The sequence below is a fragment of the Alternaria dauci genome, chromosome 9, assembly GCF_042100115.1.
Source record: "Alternaria dauci strain A2016 chromosome 9, whole genome shotgun sequence".
NCBI classification, from domain to species: Eukaryota; Fungi; Ascomycota; class Dothideomycetes; order Pleosporales; family Pleosporaceae; genus Alternaria; species Alternaria dauci.
The window spans coordinates 1,645,930-1,665,117 of record NC_091280.1 but is presented as its reverse complement, the minus strand read 5'-3'; the positions used below and the strand labels follow the sequence as shown (position 1 = coordinate 1,665,117).

Genomic DNA, 19,188 nt, shown 5'->3' with positions numbered 1-19,188 from the left:
GCGGCGCCCATCCAGCCCCTCCGCCTTGGGACGACTCATGATTTCCCCACTCACGCTTTGGTAACTCCCGCTACCCGCTACCAGTTTCCAGCACATTTATTGGCCAGGTCTGCAATATGTCGGGCTGGTTCACCTTGTTCACCAACTGTCGCTACATCCTCAACGGCGAGCTGGTCGACGACCATCTCGTCATCTCCGATGAGACCGGACTCATCCTGAAAAGAGACGGCTACATCGGGGGCGAGGCCATTGACTTGGAAGACAGCATCATAGCCCCCGGCTTTCTCGAACTGCACACCAATGGAGCGAATGGTTTTCACTTCACCCATCATGAAGACGAGAAAGTGTATGCAGACAAGATAGACGACATTGCAAGGTATTACGTGACTCAGGGTGTCACGGGATTCTGGGCAACCATACCTACCGTAAAGAGTGATGAATTCCGCAAGGTAAGACAAAATGTGATGGGCTGAGGTGTCTTCGCCGTGCGCTTCAAACCCTGCCAAGTGCACACCATGTGCAGCCTACTGACTGCTCTCCAGATCCTTCCCTCTCTGAAGCCTCGCCAGATTGCCTCTTCAGCGTCTCTTCTTGGAGCTCACACTGAAGGCCCGTATCTGCATCCTGCCAAGAAAGGCGCCCACGACAGCTCCCTTTTTAGTTCTTGTTCAGCATCCCCTTCGACCGTCTATGGATCCTCTAATCTGCAATCTGCTGTCAAGCTTGTGACCGTCGCACCAGAGCTTCCCGACTCAGCGGCACTTATCAAGACACTGACGTCGCAGGGTGTCAAGGTAGCGATGGGTCATTCGACCGCAACTTACCAACAAGGATTGACTGGACTGAAGGCTGGAGCAAGTGGCTTGACGCATACCTTGAACGCGATGCCAGCTTGGGCATCGAGAGCGCCTGGGCTAGCCGGATTGGTATCGCTGCCAGAAGCAGGAAAGATCTCACCACCATGGCACACGATCATTGCCGATGGGGAACATCTTCATCCAAATACCGTTTCGTTGCTTCATCGCTCCAATCCAAAGCGGTCAATTCTGATCACCGATAGTATTGAACTTGCATCTCTCAAAGACGGGACATACCCTGGTCACTCGCAGATCCCTTTCGAACAGGTCAAGAGCGGAACACGAGCGACAATCGCAGGAACCGATACGTTGATTGGCGGATGTATTCCACTCCAGCAGAGTGTGAGGAACCTGATGGATTGGTCTGGGTGTGGAATCGCCGAAGCTGTAGGTACAGTGACAGAAAATGTGGCTGCTTTCATGGGCGTTGATGGTGAAGGTGGCAGAGGTATACTCAAGGAAGGCAGGAGGGCAGACTTGACTGTGTTGAGTGAGCACGGCGAGGTGCTTCAAACATGGGTCGCCGGGCACAAGGTGTGGGATAGGGAAGAAGACATTCGAGCACATGAAGACAATGCTGAATTGAGGGGTTAGCGCTGACTCTCACTGACGGCAATCATGTCAAGATGTTTCGTAGTACGGCGCTGAGGAGCTAGATGCGTGCTGAGGTTGTGTAGAAGTTTGAATAATGTGTGGGTTGAGAGCTTGCATTGTCAAAGAACGTTGGCGTGAAGTCAAAGAATCAGTGAAGCATATCCGGTGCGTATTTAATGCGTGAGCCACAAAAAACCCTCTGATACTGCTAATCATATACTCCAAAAATATGAACAACAAGACCACCAACGTGGCGATGCACAGCACGGCATCTGAGCCCAGCATATCATCCACGCCCCTTATCATCTACGTGCTCGGCCCGCCGTGCGCCGGTAAGTCGACGTTATGTACCGCTCTCGTCAAAAACTTCAAGCTGGACCACTTCTCCATCGGTGATGAACTCCGCAACCTGATCTCCTCAGATGCAAGCGGCCACGCTGCACGTATCAAAAGCAAGCTGTCCGTTGCTGAGCTCGAGGACTTCGCCACGAACGTCAAAGCAGGGACACTAGCTCCTTCAAACGTGACACCCAAGTACGTCAAGGAGCGTATCTTTCCCAACGGTGTGGTACCACCAAACCTACGAATTCTAATTGATGGATTTCCGAGGGGAGTAGATCGCTGGGAGACGTTCAAGGACAGCGTGAAGGATATATGGCAGCCTGACAGTAGTACCTGGACACTCCTACTGTGTGTTGACCGGGCAGTGGCTAGACAGCGGTTTTTGAGTCGTGGTAGGGCGGGGGATGTCTTTGAGAAGCGATTCGATGATCACGAAAAGTCTATTGACGAGATTGTGGCGGCGATGAAGCATGACAGGGTAAATGTCGTCGAGATTGATCCAGGGGTGGACAACGACTGGGAGGATGTGTTGAGCTTTCTTCATATTATCCCTGTGTTGCATGAGGAGACGAGACCAGAGTAGGTCGCGATCACGTTGTAATGTCTCTTTCATTTGAGCGCATCGCAGCATGTCACTATGCAATTTAGGTATGACAGCAAGATCGACATCTGCGAACGAACAACTCTCGCTAGGAGGAGATAGGTTATCACCAAAAATGATGAACGTTCAGTTGTGCAATGTGCAATGAAGACAAAAGCTTCAGAGTCTCAAAGTAATGTATCGCCACATTCGAGCCGCTAATTCAGGTGAAATCCAAAGCAGTAGATACCGGACGAGATGTTCTTCTCACGCGCACAGGTCCGGATCAGTGAAGATCAGGATGCTGTTCGGACATGCCATACATGATGCCGGGATGTCCTGAGCGTGCGCGATGGCGAAGGAAAGCTCCTCGGCAGCGGTCGACAGATTTTGTCACCAGCCCCGCTTAGTCACCCACGCTAAAATGGCGCTACCACCTTCTCCCAGCATTTCAATCTCTTCCAACAGCTCCAACATGGAAACTCTCGACAACACCGAGTGGGACGTGCTGATTGTAGGCACCGGCCTACAGCAGTCTCTTCTCGCTTTGTATGTATCTTACTTGCCGACGAGAGCGGACGCGATCTGACTGACGCAGCGCTTGAAGAGCTCTGTCGCGCTCGGACAAGAAGATCCTCCATGTCGACGAGAATGACTTCTACGGAGGTGCAGAGGCTGCCTTTAGCTTACAAGAAGCTGAAGAGTGGGCACAGCGGATGAAAGATGGTAAGTAGGGACGACTCGGAGAGATTTGGCCATCGCTAACGTGTCCAAGGAACTGCAAATGCGGTCTTCTCCGATGTTACCATCACTAAACCCGAGGTCGCTGACGCCGCTCCCGCACTGTCCTTCTTAAGGGTATATAGCCTGTCCTTGAGCCCCCAGGTCATCTATGCGCGCTCCTCTCTCCTCGGCTACCTTGTCTCGTCAAGGGTTTATCGTCAGCTTGAGTTTCTTGCTGTCGGTACCTGGTGGGTATACTCTGCAGATGCACAGAGTGAAAGCTCATCATCGCACGCGAGGCTGCTGAAGGTGCCAAACGGTCGGGAAGATGTCTTCCAGGATCACAACCTCGATTTTAAGGCCAAACGCGCGTTGATGAAGTTTTTGCGCTTTATCAGCGAATACGAGGAACAGACTGAGGTGTGGGAGGAGCATCGTCAACAGCCCTTCTCGAGTTTCTTGGCAGAGCAGTTCAAGGTTCCAGCAAGCCTGCAAGGACCACTGATGGCGCTCACACTCTCGCCAGCCGGGCCTGACCGGACGACTACGGAATACGCTCTACCGAGAATTGCGAGGCATCTGCGTTCGATCGGTGTATTCGGGCCTGGTTTTGGAGCCGTCATCCCGAAATGGGGCGGGTTGTCCGAAATCAGTCAGGTGTCGTGCCGAGCATGCGCTGTGGGTGGTGGTGTCTATGTTCTTGGAAAAGGCATAGCTCCACCCACTGAGGGAACCGCGGAGACAACCGAAAACGGTACAAAGCTCCGCCTGAAAGACGGCGAAGTTGTTACTGCGAAGTGGGTGATCGGAGGAAACTCATCAACCGCGTCTGAAGATACCTACTGCAGGTCGATGACTATTGTGTCGTCGTCCTTGTCACATCTCTTCCCGCCCATCGCGGAGGAAGCACCTGCACCTGCTGCAGCAGTTGTTGTCTTCCCATCCGGCGCCTTGACGCTGGACTCGCAAGCTGAAGAGCTTCCGCCAGTCCACGTCTTCGTGCATTCGAGCGACACTGGCGAGTGTCCTTCCGGTCAATGTAAGTTGGCTCCTCTTCTCACTCCTGCTGTTATGATGAACAAACCTACGAATACTTATCTACATTGTCTGAACACCATTGAAGACAATAACTCTGACAAGCTGATACAACGGCACATCAACCACACTTTCAACGCATGTTCTTATTACTTCGTGTTGCTGACTATTCTCAGGTGTACTATATGCTTCGACATCGATGGACAATCGAAGAGGGTTTGCCCTGCTTCGACAGGCTATAGAGTCATTGCTCTCTGCTCAGGACACAACACCATTGCCTACAATCCTGTGGTCTGTCGAGTACCAACAGCGGGCCTCGTCTGGATCGGAGATGCTACCATTTGATGGTGATCATGTCGTTCGCTTCCCGCCCCCCTCTATGGACCTCGCATTCGAGGACGCAGTGCTTGAAAACGTCAAAGAGGTTTGGCAGAAGATTGTGGGCAACGACGCGGGCGAGTTCTTGGTGTTCCAAGACCGAGAAGCATATGACGATGACGAATAATGAGTTGTTACTGAAGTAATGAAGCTATGAATCATGATACTTTGATACCCAGTACCTTTTCCTGATTGACAAATCTTATGTGAAAGCGTGCGCAGCCATGTAGAACCTGATCTGACCAAAAGAAAATGAAGGAGACGATTTACCGTACGTAATGCCTACACCCATCATGTACTTTTTCACAAAGGTAGATCCCGTTCACTATGATTTTTGGACTGCAAGGTTCAAGTTGTCATTGAAGTTGTTTCTCTACAGCGAGTTGTCACTACAGTGAGGTTTATCACCAATCGACGAAATCTTTGTCGACCCATCAATATTGTCATGGCAGTCCCTCTCAGTCTGCCCCCCAATGCACCCATTATCCCCGCACTCAAGACTCCACAACTTCGTTTCCGATATCCTTGAACGAGTCCTTAAGACCATTTCGTCCTGGTCACTTAACCTCTATGTGTACATGGTTCGTTGGTGTTGGGCGAGAGTGAAGTGTTGTCTCCTGGCTCTAGGACTGCCTCAAGTTGATCTGTGGCAGCAGGGATAAAGGCCGCGTCCTCTTCGGTCTCCACTGGATGCTACTCTTCACGCTTCGCAACGTTGTTTGGTTATACCCACATAGTGACGGTGGTGGTACGCGGCGGCGGTGAGGCAATCACTACGCTCGTTACGACTGAAGTGACTGTAGTCACCCCGCCGCCTGGCGTTGTTGTGATCCAAACTACCCTTCCTGACGAAGTCCTTGTGGGCGTGGGCATGGGCGTCAGACTGGGAAGGAGGATCCTAGACAGGCGCGGAAGGTCTATGGCTGGTGGCTTGGGCCCAGGAGAGGGACGGTTGATGAGACCGGGCCGGAAACCGGGTGTCTTTTTGAGCTGTGCCATTGTTGGCGCGCTTTGGGTCGCTGTAGCGACACTGCTCTGCGGCAAAGCCATAGCAAGAAGGACGAACCAAAGCATAAATGCAACCATCTCGCTGCGCATTGTTGTTGGTCGGTGGTTTTGATTGAAAGTGGAGGGTTCAGAGAGTATCTGTAGTAAGTGCGGTGGTGGTGAGTCAAATTTGAAGCGAGCATCGCGTGTTATACATACGCGGGCTAGGCGGTGCCTAATGGGTAACGTAGATGAAGTGAAGGTGATAATTGAAGTGGAGACGGTTACGGTGAATGTGAACATACTGCTAAAGTGGTTGACCCTGGTGTGATACTCTGTAAGGGCGCCCACACTGTCCATATTCTGCTAAATTCTGTTGTCTTCAAACCCACACGTGCGGTGGCCAACAACGGGGTGAGTCCAACATTTGTCGTCAGAATTTTCAGCATCTTCAATTGGTTGTATCTGACATCCGATCTAGCGTTTATTCCTGGATATACTTTTTCAGACTCCTGAGCCTCTCCATGGCGCTTTCAAGGACGTCATCGTTCTTGCACACGGCAAACCGTAGCCAGTCTTCGACAATGTGTGCATTGCCTGGAGTAAAGAACTCAGTCGGGGGAATGGCCGCCACACCGACTTCTTTGATCAGGAACCAACTGAGCTGGAAGTCCCTCGGCCTTTCCGCCACATGAGGAGGGAACTCGTAGTCACTTGGTAGTTTGACCTTTGACATGTTCACTAGGACAAAGTATCCGCCTTCTGGGTCCGAGTAGGGCAATTTGAGCTCGTCAAAGACAGCGGTGAACCTGTCAATCTTGGCTTTCATCTCCTTCTTTGACTCTTCCCAGAAGTTGTGGGCATCGGCTTGCTCGAAACCAATGGCTGTTGCTTCCTGGAGCGGCGAGACACTGCTGTAGCAGATTCGTGTATGCGCTGCACTGACGTACTTGATGAGATGCTCAGGGCCAATCAGCCAGCCGACTCTCCACCCGGTAGCGTAAAAGTTCTTGCCTCCTGAGCCGACCGTCAATGTGAGCTTGGCAATCTCGGGTGAAAGGGTAGCGACGCGGGTAAAGGGAACGTAGTATAAACGGTCGTAGACTTCGTCTGAAAGAATGATGATGTTGTGTTTTACGCACAAATCGCCAATGGCTTGCAGTTCTTCTTTTGAAAAGACCTTGCCAATGGGGTTGTGGGGGGAGTTGATGACAATCATGCGGGTCTTGGGTGTAATGGCAGCTTCCAGCTCTTTCATGTCAAGGCTCCATTCGGCTGCAGACGTTGTCTTGGTCGCACCGTCTTTGGGGGGATGCAGGGGCACGTAGACAACCTTTCCGCCTGGCATTTCAATATTGCTAATGTACTGGTCGAAGAAGGGTTCGAAGACGATGACCTCGTCTCCTTCTTCCAGAAAGCCCATGAAGGCGCTCAACATGCCTTCGTTTGCGCCGGTCGTGATTGTGACTTCCTTGTCTGGATCTATGTCGCGACCGAAGAAAGGTGAGTAGGCATTGGCAATGGCCTTCTTTAACCGCGGGCGGCCTTTGGTGGGCGAGTACTGGTTGCAGTCGACTTGGTCGAGGGCAGCTTTGGCGGCATCGAGAACGAATTTGGGGGGATTGTAGCCAAAGAAGCCCTGGCCCATGTTGACAATGGGCTGCACCGGCGAGGCCGCCGCAGCTTCGTTGACGATGGACCTGTCGCTGTCAGCTGTCGTCGCATGCTAGAACTCGACGACGTACCAGACATCCTGCTTCTGCCCGGCGACTCGCTTCGCGGGCTTGAAGGGATCTTCCCTCCTTGTTGTCGCAGACATGGCTCGTGGGAAGGGGCAGCTGGTGGGGCACTTTGAGATTGAGGATGGTCTCTTCGCGGAGGTTCGGCAGACAGATGTTATAGCTGGGGCCACGATACTTCGCATGGCCGTATCACTGGCACATGAGAAAAATCCCCGAGGAGTCACAAATGGCAGCGTCTGGTGTGCTTGTTTGGGGTATTGCGTGCTCTGCAGTCCGTCGTCTGCCGTCATCAAGCGGGGCGCTTTCCGAGATAGCGCCGGCCGGGCTCGTCGCGTTACCCCAGGATAATTCGCGTCGCGTGCGTCGAGCCACTCACCTTCGAATATGGTCGACTGCCCCATCTGCGCCAAAGCCGTCAACGACGCCCGAATCAACGAACACATCGACAGCGCCTGCCAAGACTTTCTGCTCGAGACCGAACCACAGGCCGCGCCGGGTTTGGGCAAGGCGCACAGCTTCTTCACGCCAGGCGCACGCAAACCCCCGAGCGCGACACAGAAGAATGCACACCCGACCTCATCACCTCCGCCGCCGCCGCCAGCAGCCACGCAGCTTGTGGAGCGGTCCAAGACACCACCCGCCTCTACCAAGCGGACTTTTGATGAGGCGGCGGATGCATACGCAAATGGCGAGCCCAATTCGCCATCAGTCCCAAAGCGGGCGCGGAAACTCAAGGCAGTGGCAGATGCCATGCCGCTGGCTGAGCGCATGAGGCCCATGTCACTGGATCATGTATACGGCCAGGAGCTCGTGGGTCCTGGCGGTGTTCTTCGAGGCATGGTCGACGAGGGCAGACTGCCATCAATGGTGCTCTGGGGACGACCAGGAACGGGTAACGCTCCCTCTGCTTCTTGAATGCCCGACTCAGGAGCTGACTTTCCGCAAAGGCAAAACCACAATTGCACGCTTAATCGCCAACAAATCAGGCTCGCGCTTCGTCGAGATCAACAGCACAAGCACGAAGCTCGACGAAGTGCGCAAGATCTTCACAGAAGCCTTCAGAGAGCTGCAGCTGACGGGTCGAAGGACCATCGTCTTCTGCGACGAGCTGCATCGCTTCTCAAAGACACAGCAAGACGCCTTCCTTGGGCCTGTCGAGTCTGGCACAATAACCCTCATAGCCGCGACGACCGAGAACCCATCCTTCAAAGTCATCTCCGCACTGCTATCAAGATGCCGGACCTTTACGCTCGACGACCTCCAAGAAGACCACTTGGTGCGAATACTGGAACGTGCAATCGTCTCCGAAAACTACACATCTCCAATCCTTGACAAGTCAATGCTGGAGTACTTTGCTCGCTTCTCTGACGGCGACGCCAGAACAGCCCTCAATCTTCTCGAACTAGCCATGAACCTGGCGAAGCAACCCGACATGACCAAAGAGAAGATACAACAGAGCCTGACCAAGACCCTCGTATACGACCGCGCCGGTGACCAACACTACGACACCATATCCGCTCTGCACAAGTCGATACGAGGCTCCGATCCCGACGCTGCGTTATACTACCTGGCACGTATGCTGGAATCTGGCGAAGACCCACGATACATAGCCCGTCGCCTCATCGTCGTCGCGTCCGAAGACGTTGGTCTGGCAGACAACACAATGCTGTCCCTCGCGACGGCCACATACTCTGCCTGCGAGAAGATTGGCATGCCCGAGTGTCGCATCAACCTCGCCCACGCCGTAACCGCCCTATCCCTCTCGCCCAAGTCGACGCGCGCATACCGAGGATTGCACAGCGCCATGGATGCATTGAAGGAGCCAGGAATCGCCGCGCTGCCCATTCCGCACCACATTCGCAATGCACCGACGAAGTTGATGAAAGACATGGGCTACGGCGATGGATACAAATACAACCCGGACTATCTAGACGGAAAGGTGAAGCAAGAGTACTTGCCCGAAGCACTGCGAGGCCGTTCGTTCTTGGAAGACACTGATCTGGGGAGCAAGGTCGATCCCGATCTCATTGAGGACGATGAGTTAATGCCAGAGATTGACTAAACGCGGGCTTTGGATAGCGTCGATTCGAATTAGTTGTATCTACTCAGCATTGTTTCGGAGTTTGTCACAGCAAATATGATACCCATCACGCGCTCCATCTTGTGCCAATCATACGCGGATGGTGAATGCCCTGATTCGTCTTGCCTGCGCGTCTTGGGCTCTCTGAACAAAATAACCAATTGCGAGGTGCAGATAATCCATGTTTAGGTGCCTTGTGCCTTGGTACGCGACGCTTAGGCACCCGCCCAACTGTCTTACATTCCCCTGCGAAGGGCGTTTGCTGACGGCAGCATCCATGCTTACTGCTGCCTTGTAGTACCATCCACCACTCGTCCTAGAACCGAATAATTCTTCCTATTGTTCCACAACGTGTTCATACCGCGAAACCACCACTACCTCTTCGCCAAACCATACATTCGGACGCGAAGTGCGATAGCCTATCATCCAATAATCCTCTAGGTTGACACATTGCTCGACTCGTTAGGACAAGATGGATAACGCTACAATCGGCATCATTGTTTTCTTCATCATCAGCTCTTACCTTGGTCATATCCTCCTTCATCGCGTTATCAAGACACCAGCGCAGTATCAGAGACCGAGAGTAGCGACGGTCGAGGACAGAAGTTAAGGCGGCACGTTATGGATAGAAACAACGACTCTTCGTTCAAATACAAGGTCTTGGAAATTCATTCTAGACAGTAAGACCATCCAGCCACGCCATGAGATACTATCAAACATGTAGTTTCTAACGCACCTAGCACAGCCATGGTGGCCAAAGGCACGAACGCCGTTTTCCGTCCTCCTGATTTAGCTCAACTTCCCCTTCTTCGCCTTTCCCTTCGCCTTTGCACCACTGCGTCCTCCTTTCTTTCCAGGCATCTTCCCAGTCGACGTATTCATACCCCGGGGTTCCTTATTCTCTTGCTCCTGCGTACACAAGTCGCAGTACCACTCTTCATCTTCTGGGATCGTCTTGTGGATGTTGATGCAACGGCCGTGATACCAGCTGATAGGGCAATTCTCGTTGTCGCAGCAGATCATGAGACTGCCATCGTCAGGAAGACGACACGTACAATAGAGATTGGGGTCGTGCAGAGCCTGGACTTGAGTTTTCGTTTGAGGTTTAGGTTTCGCTGTGGTCGCGGACTTGGCTGGGGCCTTGGACGTTGCTCGAAGTCCGGTCTTGGGCTGCTTCTGTCTTGTGTTATTGGCAGGTGGGATGGGGGTTTGGTGTCGCTTGGGTTGACGGCGTGTGCTTTGGACAGCTTGTGGTTCGGATAAGACATGGGTAGGAACTTTCTGTACAACCTGTGGCGTATCCTTCCTTGCAACTTTGGTTACGATTTGCGGGGCAGTCGTCAGAGCAGCTGGTGGTTCGGACGGCTTTGATGTCTCGGGTGTAGGTAGACAGATGACTGGAACCTTTGAACCTGTACTTTCTTGTTCCAACGGCCAGCCTTCTCCCTTCAGGAAGCTTCCATTTCCGCCCAGCCTGCATTTTACGATTGTGAAGCGTCGCTGGAGTTGTCCTTTCCCATTCATCACCTCAATGCTCTTCCCGTACAACTTGGTCTCACCGTGACCGTGGAGGTACACAGCCGCTGATTGCTTCATCGCATGACTGGCTTCACCAAGGCTCTTGAAGCCACCAATGAAGAATTGCTCTGCCTTGTTCCTAACATCGCAGTGCAGGTCGATGTACATGCCGTAATGGACAGATTGAGCAGGCGATGCGCTGACACGCTCCCAGACCTGGACACCGTTCGCGTCTTGACCAACAGGGGAGACTGCGTCCAGCTCATAGCGCAGACGGACGTGGTTTCTACTGTCCAGTATCTCGTAGAGGTTATTGGTGTTTAGCTCTTTTGTCGCGCCCCAGTGTACGTTTGCCTCGATATTCCCAGTAGCATGCTTACGCATGGCCTCATAAGCACTGGTGAAGTCTGCAGAAACAGTGATGAGTTTCGGTGTGGCGTTGCCTGACTCTTTGAGAAGATCGTGCATGTAGACGCCGTAGTGAATAGTAGACTCCGGAGTCTCATCGACGGTAGGTGCAAGGGGATCCAGTCGCGCCATCTTCGGAGGGCGGTGGGGGGTGGATCCGGAAGTCACTGATCGTTTCCGCTTCTCAGGAGTAACGGTAGGTGTCATTGGATGCATTTCGGGTTCAGTCATGTTGGTCTGGGGGATGAGGGGGAGAGCTGTTGTGGATGACATTATCGCGAACCAGAAGATCGTAAAATGTTGTCTTCCAAGGTTACAGAATAGAGTTAAAACGGTGAGGGTGATTCGTGAAAGATATGAGAGCAAACGCCGACTGTAGTGCAGAGACCTATGGAACAAGGCAGGTGCCTAGAAGTGAATCCGTATACGTCCGTGCTTGCGGGTGTCCCTAGCGAAATATGTTTCTTTGATGATGTAGCAATGAAAGGTCAGAGCAAGCGACAAGCACTGTAGCTCATATGAGACCAATAGCCAGAGGTAGAAAATGCCGTTTTATGTAGAGTTTACCAATGTTCACGCTCCCACTGGAACCTCCGCAGCTTTTACGTGATCTACAGTAGTCCGCCCTAGGCCCTCTTTTGCGTAAAAGTCCATGGGATAGAGGTTCTTTCTTTCCTTCGCCTCAGCTCTCCTCACTATGTCGTCTTCTTCTAGCCATGGCGCGTCTCTTACGCCGAGTGTAACAAGTGCCTCGTAAGGGCTCAACAGCGGCCTCGGGAAGGCATAGCCCCAATCGATACTCAACCTAGGGCATGCAATTTGTACCCAAGCCTCTACATCTGACATCATTGCCAACTTTCCAGGGAAGATTTCCGACATGAGCAAGTTGACACATTTGATGCCTTGTCGCGCTAATTCGTTCTCAATCAGTGTCAGCGTGTGCGGGTTTCCCTGTCGGCCGAGCGAGCCCAGAATCACACCCCAAGTGCGTGCTTTCCGGGCTGTGAGGATGGCAGTGCGCCTCAAGTCGTAGAGAGAGTCGTGTTCATAAGTCTCGTGTGTAAGTCGCCTGGAGTATGGATCGTAGCGGTAGGCAGGTATATGTGGATTGGCGATCATGGCGCTCTCAAGATGAAAACGTCCATCACCAAGATATAGTATCATGTCGGGCACCTCTTCCTCTTTGCCTCTCGCATTGAGCTGGCCTGGCTTGATGGCCATTGACGGCGACGTGCAGCCGAGAATTTCGCCCTTGGACAAAGGCGCAATCTGCGGCACAAATGGGTTGTAGCCTTCCTTGCGCAGTATCGGGACGATGCCATGTATTGTAGCGTTAAACTGGATAGTGCCAACCAAAGCAATAGTCTTTCCGGCGGCGAAGTTGTCTGTAATGGTATTGATCAGGTGCTGTGTGTCGATACTGATGGAGACGAAGATGTACAAGGTCGCGATCTTGGTCACTGCCACGGGTATCAGACAACTGTGGGCGTAATGTATCAAGAGGTCGCAGCCGAGCGCTCGCGCAGTGTAGTCGTCTATGCAGCACGCCCCGTACGTGACATCACCCATTATCAACGTCGAAGTACCAGGGCAGAATCGCGTCAGAATGTCGGATATGGTGGTTGCGAATAGAAGCAGTCCCTCGGGAAACTGCAACGCTATCGATTTGGCGCCTGATGTGCGTATGCGGTGTATGCATTTGTGGATCTCGAAGTTGTAGTTTGGCGGCAGGAGCGCAATCGCGTCGTTGATTTCTTGGTCGTGCAGAATATCGTCGGGGATCGCATTCAGGACACGAGCTGTGCGCCGGGGCTGGGCAACTTTGGGTACGTGTTAGGTTCTCGACACATTAGAAGGCTTGTCTGTGGGCTCCTCACACCTTGTATCGCGCTCGAATCTTCAATATTGGCATTGGGGTCTGCTGGCTGCTCGCCCGCCTTCTCTCCCGTCTTTCTCCCTACGAAGCGCCTCTTCGGCTGTTTCTGCACAGGCGCGACCTCTTCCGGCATGCCCTGGTCCGCATCAGGGCCCAGGTTGGTTGCAGCTCTGTCGTCCTCCATGGTGTGTGTTTGTGGTTGAACGCGTCGCGGGGATTCCAGTGGGATGATGTGGCGGGGCGAACATTTTTGGCAGCGCTCAACTTCCAGGGTCCACAAGTGTCCCTTCTTTCACTCTAACCCGCTAGCTAGGACCCATCACAAAAGAAGGCGATACCATGTACCGCCAAACCTACAGAGATTAAGAAGAACACCATGTCTATCAAAAACATGGAACCTCCCCCCGTCGACTCGAAATCCGTGCTCACAATCGAGGACCTACATTTCAAGCGGCATTCTAGTAAAGGCGCACAGTTCCCATCCACCTTACAAGCATATCTTTGTAATCATTATATTAACATTATATGCTTGAGAACTACCATCCTAGCTCCATAGCCAGGAATGAAAACAGAGATCTATCCCGGGTATCACGTAACGCAAACAACCAAGCACTACAAGTACAAGCACCAACCGCTTCATATGTCCAGTTTCCCTCCAAGCCAGAACCCGCCAATCCACAGAGCACCCCAAACTGGCTGAGAGAAGGCTCGTATTACCGCCGGACCAGGACACGTTCCTGTCAAGCCCCAGCCAATACCAAAAGCCACAGCTCCCATCACAAACCTTCCATCCACATGTTTCAAAGTCTTTGTAGGCAGCGAGAACTTTTCGGCGAACGATGGCGAGCCATTAAAACCCTTGACCTGGTTTTCGATCAGATTGGGTAAGACGCCGAAGAGGATGACCAGAGCAAGTGACGGGTCCCAGTTTTGCAGGTCTGGGAAAGAGAGGAAGGCTGCAACTTTGTCGGGATGTGCCATTTGCGAGATGTGGAGGCCGAGAGCAAAGAGCAGACCTGAAAAGGCTTGCGTGGCGACACGCGCAGCAGACCCTTGTTTGGTGTCCTTGGTGGTGGGCGAACCTGTGACTTGGGCCACAAGTCCAGGTATCGTTCGGGTGGCGATTATGCTCAACGCAGCCAACGCAAGAAGTAATACAGTCTTCTCTGTAGATGGGTATACGGGTGCGTAGCACGGTGCACTGCCGGGGCATACCGACGACGATAAACTTGGATGAGCGAAATGACGTGTTACAACTGCCGTGGGAAAGAACGTAGCGACGGCGAGGGTTGAGCGGCCACTCAGTCTAGAAAGACCGCACAACATGTGTCCGGAAGTGCATCCATTCGACGCCTAGTTGTCCAAGTCAGTTGTGTAAGATTCCTTTGTCCAGAGTCTCTCACCTTAGTTCCCCATCCTACTAGGGCACCGACCGCTACCGTTGCAACAACAATTCGAGGACTAATCTGTAAAACAGGGTATTCGGTGATCAACTGTGGTGCTAGTGCCTTCAATGGCACGTAGCTGGCGGCCATGCCAGTGAAGAAGGCGAGCAGTTCTTTCGTAGGCGCAGAGAAGAATCTGCGTAGATAGCCGCTGGCTCCCAGAATATCTCCATTCTGATAGAGAAGGTTGCTTGTTGCTTGATGTAGAAGCAAGGCGCCGACGGTGGTCTCGATAGGTGTAAACATTCTCTTGTCAAGGTATTGTCGTCTCGTCGATAGTCTTTACTGTCAAGACTTGACTCTAATCAAGGGGTCTCCCCAATAGATGGTGCAGCAGAACGAAAACAGCCAAATCAAACGAAGCTACAGCCAATACAGGCCAACAAGCCTTCTGTAGACACCTCATTACGGGCCCCTAACTACTAATGAGTCCTAGATCTTCTTCACTCACGACCCAAAGCGGGCACACGTGCCAATCGCCGTGTAAACATGCTCCTAGTCGGCGACCTCGACCTGCAAATGGGGACCTGGCCGAAATGTGGCTATTCTGACGATGGTAATACCATGCAGGTGGAGGACGGACTGGTGGCGCGCCGGCAGCAGATATGCACACGCCCCTAAAGCGCCTAGCGTGGACTTTGAATGCGGCTCGCGCGTGGCAGGTGTGTGGGTCTTCGGCGACGAGAATGTAACTCAAGGATAACGAAAGGGAATATTACGCGGGTTATGGCTTGCACGACCGCATGGCAAGGCTGATGGCTTCGAGAACGACGGGTGGCCGAGTCGACGAGGCGTTTCACGATGCGACTTGTCGTATGATTGTTGCGTCGTGATTACGAGTGGGAGTTGTCCTCACGCAGATGTGTCCGGGGTCTTCGAGGATGGTCGGCGACTTCCTCTTCGCAACACGTAACATCGGAAATACCACGGAGTCACGGATGTACAGTATGAATGACTAAGATGTTCCGACAGGTACCGGTCGGCGTCTGGATGGTTTCTAAAGGAACTTTGTGCGATGAGTGGAAAGGCGCTGTTCAGGGACAGCCACTGGCGCGTCTTCCAGCAATGACGTCTACCACAGCCGTGGGTGGCTTCTCCACGAGGCGCATCGCATGCCTTCGAGAACTCGTGTTTGAGATTGTTTCCTCAAAGTTCCTCACACCGCTGCGGATTGACCGCATGTGCGATCCACTTGTGTATATCATTGTCCGTGGTCGATCTGCAGGTTCACGCGACCTCGCCGACCAGAAGGTCTGTTGTGGAAACAAAGAAAAGTTTCTCGAATATGAGCAAGCATGCCAAGTTGCCCAACCATTACCGATGTACCGTCGATGCTCGCATACACACACTGGGATTCTCCTTGTATTCCAGGTTGACGCTGGCGTTTAGTTCCTAACAACCCTCTCGCGCAAGAAATCCTCAATAATTGGGAACGAGAGTATAAGCCTTACATTCACATGCTCACTAGGCTAGTATTCAAATCATATATACTCAAAGCCTCAACTACATTACCAAAGTAATAGAAGAGGCGATTGGTGCCACATAAACAGTAGTTTGGACAGATATGAAGGTCTACGAGGCCAGCTCGATTTGCAAAGCCCCCTTTGAAACGTATAAACTCTGCGATGCTACAACAGTATTGTTTGCACGTTGATATTCAACATGTCGTCTTTCCAGGAAGCCTCAATACACCTCGCCAAAACCTTTTCTCTCCGCATCCTGCATCTTGTCAATCTCCGTCTCTCCAACCTTGGTCTCGGCATTGCCAAGCTCATCACTCGCTTCTCTCTCCTCCCCGATCTTCTCGACAACCATATTGCCCTTGAGTGCTTCCACAAGAATCGGTTCTCCTTCCTTTTCCTTGGCGAAGGCAGCGTCGTCACTAGTGGCATCGCCGTCGCCCAGTCTGTCTGTTCTGGCGCCGTTGCCCATGCCTGATTCCTGCTTCCAACTCTGCTCTGTCTGCTTGCGTTGCAATTTACGTTCCTTGGACTGCCTGCGCTGCGTTGAGCTTGCTCGGAGGAACTTGCGGTGGTGAAGCTGTTGCATACCCGGGAAGTAGTCTGAATCGTCGGAGAAGCCCTCGCCTGGTGTCTTGTGGGGCTGTAGGTGGCGAAGGACAGCGGCGGTTCTCGGTTGCGCGTGGGTACCCGAACGCGACATGGAAGAGGCTGCTTCTTCCCCCTCGCTGCTTGTAGCGTCGTTGGACGCATCGTTTGGAGATGCTGGTGTTGGTGGCATCTCTGGGATCGCCTTGGTACTCTGTTTCCGCGATAGCTTGGCCGGTGAGGGTTCGTTGACTATGGGGGCATGTTCAGACTGTGGCGCTGCAACCGGGTGGTCTTCCTGTTCGCTTTCTACCGGCTCCATGTGTGTGACTGCGGGAGAAGGCAGCTGCTGGGATTGGTTTCCCATGTACTCCATGGTATTCTTGCGCATTGGTCGACGGGGGTAGTTGATCTTGTCATGGTCGCAACCGTTGACGCATCCTCCCCACCGGCGCGTAGGTATGGTAGGGGACGAGATGGCTCCTGCCTGGCCAAGCCCAGTCAAGGGTGTAGCTCTGCTCGGTGTCGAAGAGGTAGCGCTTTTAGTCTCTTCCTTCTCCTTTGCGGCGCGGCGCTTGAGTTCTGACCATGTCCGCAGCTCGTTCTGGAGGATGTATCGGCCGTTGTTCTCGCTTCGCTTCATGATGATGAACTCGCAGTGGTTGACGTTGCGGAGGTCTTCAAAGTACTCAACCGACCAGTGGTACCTGAATGTGTGTATTAGCACGCTAGATTATCATCTCGAGCTCCCGTGCAACTCACCATTTCATGAGAAAGACACGCGACATGAGGCCGTGGGTAACCAGAACGCAGACACTGGGAAAGTTGTCGTCTTGGAAAGATCTCCACAGGCTCTCGTTGAAGCCACTGACACGGTCGTAGGCGTCTGCGGCACTCTCGCCATCGGGTATGCGGTAGAAGAAGTGACCGTAGTCGGCCCTCTCCTGCCACATGCGCTCCATCTCGGCGGAACATGGCTGGAAGTTGCCAAAGTCCTGCTCTCGTATCCGTGGCTCTTCGTATACGGTGATCTTATTGCGGGGAAAGGGCGATGGTGTGGGGTCGTCCGAGGTCAGTGTGCGGAGGATGCCTTCAGTTGTTTCGCGCGTTCTACGGTAGGGCGAAGTGTAGAACTGGAGGGTATCGTCTGGCTTGAGGAGAGAGCGTAGTTGTCGCCCCGCTTCTTCTGCCTGTCATGGCCTGGGTTAGTCGTGTCTCAGGTCAAGCTTCGGGGGACGGATGGGCGGCGTGCCTGTGTCCAGCCGTGCTGGGTCAACTTGACCCTATGGTCGGGAATGAACTGGTGGATGTCGCGATTCTTGTTTCCCTCTGACTGGGCATGGCGAATCAATATAATCATCTGCGGACGAGTCAGCCAGTGACCTTTGTGGTATTAATAAAATGGACCTACGCGGGGTTTCCCCATGGTGGCGTGGGTGGGATGTCTGGATGGATGGAGATGCAGATAGAGAGAGAGAGAGAGTAGCAAGGCACCAAGGAATTATGTATAGAGGTGCAGCCAAAGTGCGATCAAGGGCGTTTCATGTGCTGCTGCGAGCCCAACGATAGCGGCGGCGGATGGCGAGTTCGGTGGCGTGAATGGCTCATCTGGCCGGCCGTAGCGGGCGCGAGCCGTTCGCCGCAAGTGCTAGCGCGTCATGCCTCGCGATTGCTTTCTAATCTTCCCAACTTTTCTACACTGCGCCATCACACTGCTGTAATCCCTCTTTCCCAAACCATCCCCCTCACGTCGCATTACTCAGCATAACTACATCTGATTCGCCAAACAAACTTCCGCCTTCATTCAGCTCGTCTGCTGGTAGCGCATCGCACCACCCCAGGCACGACTCTGCATTTGACTACTCAACACCACCATGTCTGAGCCCATCCCCGAGTCGATACCCACGTCCGCCGACTCGCGCTCCCATCGCCCGACCAAGAAGCGCGCCCTCACCCCCCGCTCGGCGCAAGCCTCACAGGTCGAGGCCCTCTTCGCAAAACCCGACCGCGACATCCAAATCCCAGGCTCCAGCGCGCTAGCCAAATCCTCACTGCCCCCAGAAATCGTCGCCAATGTCCAGGGTTCTAGCGCAGGTGCTGGGAGTGGCGAGTTTCACGTCTACAAAGCGAGCCGGAGACGCGAATACGAGAGGCTGAGGATCATGGACGAGCAAGTGAAAAAGGACGAGGATGAAATCGAGTTTGCAAAGCGCAAAGAAGAACTCGAGAAGAAGGACAGAGAAAAGACCGAGAAGAACCGGCTGAAGAGAGAGAAGGCGCGGCAGAGGAAAGAAAAGGCAAAGAAAGGTGGAAAGGGCAGCGAGAGGGATGGCACGCCCGTCGCAGACGACACTAAGACGAAGAAGAAGTTGGCCCCAAATGCGAATGTACCAACGACTGGTGCCGACGACGACGCGGACGCAAACAACCAAGGTGGAGAGGTCAAGAATGCCGAAGAGATTGGGCTGGTCATCCAAGACGACGATTGAGAGACGCAGGCGCATAATCATAAAGCGGCCGCCGGGAGTCGGGGAGAAGAATAGTAATTTTAATCCAGCAGAGCTTCGTCAAGAGC

The 19,188-nt window shown here is 53.1% G+C and overlaps 10 protein-coding genes across 10 annotated transcripts; 5 read left to right on the top strand and 5 right to left on the bottom strand.

Moving 5' to 3' along the window:
* Positions 1-116: 116 nt before the first annotated feature.
* On the top strand, positions 117-1,451 carry ACET3X_009245 (uncharacterized protein; the record flags this gene model as incomplete). The annotated part of the gene is made up of 2 exons (XM_069455418.1): positions 117-449; positions 543-1,451. The coding sequence occupies 2 exons, from the start codon at positions 117-119 to the stop codon at positions 1,449-1,451; spliced, it is 1,242 nt and encodes a 413-aa protein (XP_069303322.1).
* Positions 1,452-1,680: 229 nt separating this feature from the next.
* Positions 1,681-2,376, top strand: ACET3X_009244 (uncharacterized protein; the record flags this gene model as incomplete). Its single annotated transcript, XM_069455417.1, has 1 exon — positions 1,681-2,376. The coding sequence occupies one exon, from the start codon at positions 1,681-1,683 to the stop codon at positions 2,374-2,376; it is 696 nt and encodes a 231-aa protein (XP_069303321.1).
* Positions 2,377-2,797: 421 nt separating this feature from the next.
* On the top strand, positions 2,798-4,687 carry ACET3X_009243 (uncharacterized protein; the record flags this gene model as incomplete). The annotated part of the gene is made up of 4 exons (XM_069455416.1): positions 2,798-2,922; positions 2,981-3,099; positions 3,149-4,135; positions 4,308-4,687. 4 exons carry the CDS (start codon positions 2,798-2,800, stop codon positions 4,634-4,636), a joined length of 1,560 nt encoding a protein of 519 aa, XP_069303320.1. The 3' UTR covers positions 4,637-4,687.
* A 1,293-nt stretch (positions 4,688-5,980) lies between these two features.
* ACET3X_009242 (uncharacterized protein) lies at positions 5,981-7,315 on the bottom strand (the record flags this gene model as incomplete). Its single annotated transcript, XM_069455415.1, has 2 exons — positions 5,981-7,196; positions 7,242-7,315. 2 exons carry the CDS (start codon positions 7,313-7,315, stop codon positions 5,981-5,983), a joined length of 1,290 nt encoding a protein of 429 aa, XP_069303319.1.
* A 307-nt stretch (positions 7,316-7,622) lies between these two features.
* On the top strand, positions 7,623-9,385 carry ACET3X_009241 (uncharacterized protein; the record flags this gene model as incomplete). The annotated part of the gene is made up of 2 exons (XM_069455414.1): positions 7,623-8,130; positions 8,186-9,385. 2 exons carry the CDS (start codon positions 7,623-7,625, stop codon positions 9,298-9,300), a joined length of 1,623 nt encoding a protein of 540 aa, XP_069303318.1. The 3' UTR covers positions 9,301-9,385.
* A 722-nt stretch (positions 9,386-10,107) lies between these two features.
* Positions 10,108-11,475, bottom strand: ACET3X_009240 (uncharacterized protein; the record flags this gene model as incomplete). The annotated part of the gene is made up of 1 exon (XM_069455413.1): positions 10,108-11,475. One exon carries the CDS (start codon positions 11,473-11,475, stop codon positions 10,108-10,110), a length of 1,368 nt encoding a protein of 455 aa, XP_069303317.1.
* A 342-nt stretch (positions 11,476-11,817) lies between these two features.
* On the bottom strand, positions 11,818-13,304 carry ACET3X_009239 (uncharacterized protein; the record flags this gene model as incomplete). The annotated part of the gene is made up of 2 exons (XM_069455411.1): positions 11,818-13,064; positions 13,124-13,304. 2 exons carry the CDS (start codon positions 13,302-13,304, stop codon positions 11,818-11,820), a joined length of 1,428 nt encoding a protein of 475 aa, XP_069303316.1.
* Positions 13,305-13,756: 452 nt separating this feature from the next.
* ACET3X_009238 (uncharacterized protein) lies at positions 13,757-14,811 on the bottom strand (the record flags this gene model as incomplete). The annotated part of the gene is made up of 2 exons (XM_069455410.1): positions 13,757-14,473; positions 14,524-14,811. The coding sequence occupies 2 exons, from the start codon at positions 14,809-14,811 to the stop codon at positions 13,757-13,759; spliced, it is 1,005 nt and encodes a 334-aa protein (XP_069303315.1).
* A 1,437-nt stretch (positions 14,812-16,248) lies between these two features.
* ACET3X_009237 (uncharacterized protein) lies at positions 16,249-18,039 on the bottom strand (the record flags this gene model as incomplete). Its single annotated transcript, XM_069455409.1, has 4 exons — positions 16,249-17,320; positions 17,376-17,803; positions 17,866-17,973; positions 18,025-18,039. 4 exons carry the CDS (start codon positions 18,037-18,039, stop codon positions 16,249-16,251), a joined length of 1,623 nt encoding a protein of 540 aa, XP_069303314.1.
* A 448-nt stretch (positions 18,040-18,487) lies between these two features.
* ACET3X_009236 (uncharacterized protein) lies at positions 18,488-19,102 on the top strand (the record flags this gene model as incomplete). The annotated part of the gene is made up of 1 exon (XM_069455408.1): positions 18,488-19,102. One exon carries the CDS (start codon positions 18,488-18,490, stop codon positions 19,100-19,102), a length of 615 nt encoding a protein of 204 aa, XP_069303313.1.
* Between the last annotated feature and the right edge of the window lie 86 nt (positions 19,103-19,188).